Source organism: Octopus sinensis, linkage group LG15, assembly GCF_006345805.1.
Source record: "Octopus sinensis linkage group LG15, ASM634580v1, whole genome shotgun sequence".
NCBI lineage: Eukaryota > Metazoa > Mollusca > Cephalopoda > Octopoda > Octopodidae > Octopus > Octopus sinensis.
Genome location: NC_043011.1, coordinates 11,034,177 through 11,040,176, shown reverse-complemented (window position 1 = coordinate 11,040,176; position 6,000 = coordinate 11,034,177). Strand labels below are relative to the sequence as shown.

At 39.8% G+C, this 6,000-nt stretch overlaps 1 protein-coding gene across 1 annotated transcript in view; it reads left to right on the top strand.

Moving 5' to 3' along the window:
- LOC115219740 (coatomer subunit beta) overlaps window positions 1-6,000 on the top strand; it is an 86,344-nt gene that overhangs the window by 55,806 nt on the left and 24,538 nt on the right. The window contains exon 15 of the mRNA XM_029789965.2: window positions 5,839-5,959. Within this exon, the coding sequence (XP_029645825.1) occupies window positions 5,839-5,959 (121 nt within the window). The remainder of the gene's footprint in view (window positions 1-5,838; window positions 5,960-6,000) is intronic.

Here is a 6,000-nt window from a genome sequence, read left to right as displayed (position 1 = left end):
TATTCATCTAAGTTGAGTTCATTGTACTCCATTGTTTTCAAATGTGTACTAAGTATATCTTTGAACTGAGAGCATCATAAATACATTTTATTTGAAATTTAGTAAATTTATTCTCCGATGCAAATTTTTACATTAGACTCTATTACCATCACTGTTCTATAAAATGTTGTTTGTCGTTGAGTAATTCATTTCAAATCAGTTTGATCTGTTGACATCACACACTAAGCTGTTGTGACGTAGAACTCAATCTGCTGTCTACATCTGGATACTTCAGATGAAAGCATTTAATGGATAGTGGGAGTGCCTGATGAATTTACATTTCAGATTTGATGTATATTTGTTGCTTCTTGATTCTCATTCCAAATGGCTGTCAGATTCACTTTCAATGTTCTTTAACAAAGTTGATAAAATACTAGTAGAAAAGGAAACTTGAATTACTGGTATCTTAAAGAAATTTGTAGCTAGTTAAATTGTATAATACCTGCATTAGGTCATTGGTATTCCTCAGCAATCTAATGAGGGCAGGAAATTTGGCATGAACTGGGGTATATTGTATTACTGTATTGTATTACTAGCATGTCCCCTTATTACTTGCTATATCATCATCATCGTTTAATGTCCGCCTTCCATTCTGGCATATATATATATATATGATTGTGTGTGTACAAGTATGTCAAATGACATACATTAATTTTTCATCATCATCATCATCATCGTTTAGCGTCCGCTTTCCATGCTAGCATGGGTTGGATGGTTCAACTGGGGTCTGGGAAGCCAGAAGGCTGCACCAAGCCCAGTCTGATCTGGCAATGTTTCTACGGCTGGATGCCCTTCCTAACGCTAACCACTCCGTGAGTGTAGCGGGTGCTTTTTACGTTCCAGACGAGGCTGGCAAACAGCCACGATCGGATGGTGCTTTTTACGTGCCACCAGCACAGGGGCCAGGCGAGGCTGGCAACGGCCACAATCGGATGGTGCCTTTTACGTGCCACCGGCATGAGGCCAGTCGGAGCGGCGCTGGCAACGGCCACGTTCGGATGGTTCTCTTACGTACCACCGGCACTGGTATCACGGCTGCAATTTCCATTGATGTTGATCGATCATCTCTGCCTCTAGAAGGCTTTGGTTTGCCCAAGGTACCACATAGTGGGAGTGAACTTTGTTGTAATAGTTATTGATAGTATAGTATAACTATACATGTTATATTTACTACTGTTAATATTACTACAGCCAGTTGAAAGTGAGACTTTGGGATGAAAGTAAGGCTTAGAAATGGTATTTAAAATACAGCTGTCTGCTGACCGGTGAAGTTCATGACTAAAACTACTACTGACAGATACTGTACTCTCATTTTTAGAAGAGTAAAGCCTATTTACAGCCAATCTTTTCACCCTCCTGTATTAACAAAATTGAGAATTGCTATACTACTACACCCAGAACCATGGGGTTGAAAAGCAAGCTTCTTATTTCTTTATTGCCCACACGGGGCTAAACATAGAGGGGACAAACAAGGACAGACAAAGGGATCAAGTCGATTACATCGACCCCATGCGTAACTGGTACTTAATTTATCGACCCCGAAAGGATGAAAGGCAAAGTCGACCGTGGCAGAATTTGAACTCAGAATGTAACGGCAGACAAAATACGGCTACACATTTTGTCCAGCGTGCTAACGTTTCTGCCAGCTCGCAAGCTTCCTACCACACAGCCATGCCTGTGCCTACACACATACATGTATGTATGTATATATATCTATGTGTTTATGTCTGTGTTTGTCCCCCACCACTGCTTGACAACCGGTGTTGGTGTATTTATGTCCCCATAACTTAGCAGTTTGAGGATAGTGACTGATAGAATAAATACTAGGCTTTTAAAAAAAATAATAAACCCTTCAAGGTGGTGCCCCAGCATGACCGCAGTTAAATGACTGAAGCGAGTAAAAGATAAAAGATAGAAGAAATACAATTTACTCAAACCTTACAGACTGGATATATGGCTGCATAACTGTTGAATAGATCAAGAAAATTAAAGACAAGCCCAAATGCAAATTCATCGAGTTCGATATTGTAGAGTTTTACCCCTTGATTTCCGAAACTCTCTTCTGAAAGGCATTCAATTTAGTAAAGCTTATGTAACCGTTGCCAACATTAATATAGCCATTATATTCCATTCGGATGGTGGCATGTAAAAAGCACCATCCGAATCGTGGCCGATGCCAGTGCCGCCTCGACTGGCTTCCGTGCCGGTGGCACGTAAAATGCACCAATCCGACCATGGCTATTGCCAGCCTTGCCTGGCACCTGTGCAGGAGGCACGTAAAAAGCACCCACTACACTCACGGAGTGGTTGGCGTTAGGAAGGGCATCCAGCTGTAGAAACATTGCCAGATAAGACTGGAGCCTGGTGCAGCCTTCTGACTTCCCAGATTCCCGGTTGAACCGTCCAACCCATGCTAGCATGGAGAACGGACGTTAAACGATGATGATGATGATGAATGCAAGGAAATTATTGCTTTTTCATGAGAATATCTATTGAGTGAAAAAGAATGGAGATGAACTATTTGATGTAAGTCTGAGGAGCCATGATGGAGCAGAAGTAGCAAATCTGGTTGGCTTCTACATCCTACATATCCTGAAAAAGAAGATGCCAGCATAAGATTATATAAGGACAGTGGTCTAGGAATAGTTCATTATAAAAACAGCCTATGATATGGATAAGATAAGAAAGAAATTATGCAAAATATATAGTCAGCTCAACCTAAAATCTACAATCAGCATGAGTCTTAAATAATTTGATTTCCTGGGCATTAATATGAATCTTAGTACGGGCAAATTTAAAAGTTTGCATTGACTAAATAAGGATATCTTCTATATAGACAGTGGCTCTAACGATCTTTTGTCAATAATTGAACAATTAGTTAAGAGCAATGGAAATCATGTTGAAGTAACTTTCAAAAAAGGCAGCCTCATATTATAACACTGCATTGGAAAGGTTGAATCTTAAGAACATTATAACCTATATTACACCAAGTGTAGATAGGTCGAAAGAACATAGACATAGGAAAATATTTATTATTTACATTTGACAGATATTTGTCCTCATCTTATTTGTTGGTAACGTTTCAGCTGATATACACCCCAGCCTTCATCAAGTGTCTTGGGGAAATTTCAAACCTGGGTTCCCATTCCTAAGGTATTTTTTGATGTTGTTATTATTTAGGTCAGTGCCTAGAATTGAACTTGGAATCTTGGGGTTAGTAGTCTGTGCTCTTAACCACTATGCCATATGCCTGTGGGCATATGTCATAATGGTTAAGAGTGCGGGCTACTAACCCCAATATTCCAAGTTCAATTCCAGGCACTGACCTGAATAATAATAATAATCACATTGAAAAATACCTTAGGAATGGGAACCCAGGTTCGAAATTTCCCCAAGACACTTGATGAAGGCTTGTAGGGTATATCAGCCAAAATGTTGTGTTAACAACAAAGACAATGAGAACAAATATCCATCAAAAGGTAAATAGTGTACATAATTCCTCATCTCTTAGATATAGAACTGTAGGAAAATATTATAGTATAATCCTCCTTACAGCATGAATGTGACTACAAATATAGCTAGACAATTTATGAAACTCACACACAACCACTTACTGCACTCACATAAATATCATAATTTTAATAGAAATACACTTAAAGTTAGCTATAGTTGCCTTCTCCGACATAAGATCGCAATAAGAATAATAATATTAGGAACACCTCCTCAGATCTTGCAATTGTAGATCCCTCAGTAACTGTCCCCTGAACAGTGTGATCCTGGCAAAAGAACTAGTGCACAAGACCAACATCACTAACATGGATGGAACAATAAAAACATATTAGAATGATTGGAAATACCTTCAAGGAAAGATATATGCAACATTTGGCCACATTTAGTGATAAGAACAAAAGACATGCAACACCTTTATCCAATATGGTATGGACCCTTGAAGAGTGGGGTGTGTGTGTGTGTGTATGGATAACCCCTATCTAAATTGGAGCAACATAGATAAGGCCAACAAATATCTGAGACACTGTTTGATAGAGTGGTAAAGGCTAAGAGAGGCTTGGAAAAACTGGAAGGAAGGTTGTAGTAGGGAGCCTCATCAAATGGTTGGAAGGGCAGGTAGGTGACAGCTAATGGTGGAGCAGAAAAAAAGAAGATTTGCACATGTTCTGCAAAGTGAGAATCAGAGGTGTGAAATGTTTTGGATTGCAAGACTTGTTATTGAAATCCAAGATGTCATTGGCAGCAAGTGTATTCAAAGGGGCAAAGGCATACTTGCCAGTGATGTGGAATACAAGAAAGTGGCATGCAAGTGCTGTTATGAATGGCTGCTGAATGTGGAAAATGCATAGGATATCAAGGGGCTTCCTCATGCTAACTCCACAGATAGACCAGTTATTCAGATTGATAATATCCTGTATGATAAGGATGCATTGGAGCAATATGTACTATGAGCACTCCTGAAATAGATTTTCTTAAATGTCCAGACAACTCTTAAGTCAATAGCTTTTGTTATCTAGGAAACATAATTAACAGGGGAGGTAGTTGCTCTGAATGTATAGTAGTCAGAGTAAGAATAGGTTTGTAAAAGTTCAAGAAGCTAATATGCTTGCTGGCAATAACAAAGGTCTTTTCCCTCAGATTGTATGACATTTGTGTTAGAATGATAATGCTGCATAATTGTAAGACATGACCCTTGAATGTAGTAGACTCGAGAAGACTGGAAAGAAATGAAGCTAAAACACTCCATTGGTGTGCAATATAAAGCTTCATGATCAACAAAGTACAAATGAGGTGGAAACTCTGCTGGTGTAGGTATGTGATGGATATGGATGAAGACAGCTCTATAAAAAAGTGCCAGTAAATGTTATCTCTCTCTCTATCCGCTCAGTCAAAGTCGACTCTCGGTCACTCATTGGAGCAGTGTCCTCCAGTCAGTTCTATCCTGTGCCGCTTCCTTCAGGCTGGCAATGTCCATTCCGGTATCACTCCTGATGGTGTCAAGCCAGCGGGTTCTTGGTCGGCCTCTTCCTCTCTTGCCACTGACCATTCTGAGCATGATGTCCTTCTCCAGGGATTCTCTCCGCATAATATGACCGAAATATGCCAATCTACGCTTGGTGATCCCAGCTTCTAGTGACATTTTTGGCCTTATCTGCTTAAGAACTTCTCCATTGGTGAGCCTCGCTGTCCATGGAATCCGTAAAAGTCTTCTCCAACACCAAAGCTCGAATGCATTAATTCTCTTCTGGTCAGCTTTCTTTAGTGTCCAGGTCTCGCATCCATATGTTGCTATTGGGAAGACAATTGCATTCACCAATCTGTATAACTTTTATATATGTTATAGAGCATATGAAAGAAGGAGACCCAGAAGACATGGAGTGAAGTGAAGACTGATCTCAGAAGTTGGAACATCATGGAAGAGATGAGAAAGGACGAGGATAACTGCCAAGGGGACAGGCTTTCTCAAGCACAGCAAATCACATATATATTGTATTGAGTCAAAAGTCTTGCAATATTTTGATAACTTACTTGCTTTATTTGTCAAGTTACAACAAAACAGCCTAGCATTCAAAGTAGATGCCATTGTGCTACACTGCCAGAAGCCACCTTTTATGCCAGTTTTTTTCCCTGTGCTCTCTCTCTAACACACACACACACTCTCTCTCTCTCTCATTCACTCACTCACTCACTCACTCACTCAGTTGTGGTTTAATTACTGTGAGTAATATGCATATAATATTTTTCTTGTTCTTAATCACATTTTCCCCCTCTGCTTTCTCTCTTTTACAGACCTCCATTTCGCAGGTACTTGTTAAATGGAGATTTCTTTGCTGGGGCTGCCCTGGCGACCAATCTCACTAAGTTAGCCCTTCGCTATATCAAACTGACTGACTCTAAGAAGAAGCAGAATGTGAGTATAATTTGCATTTGTATAAAAGTTCAGCTACATAA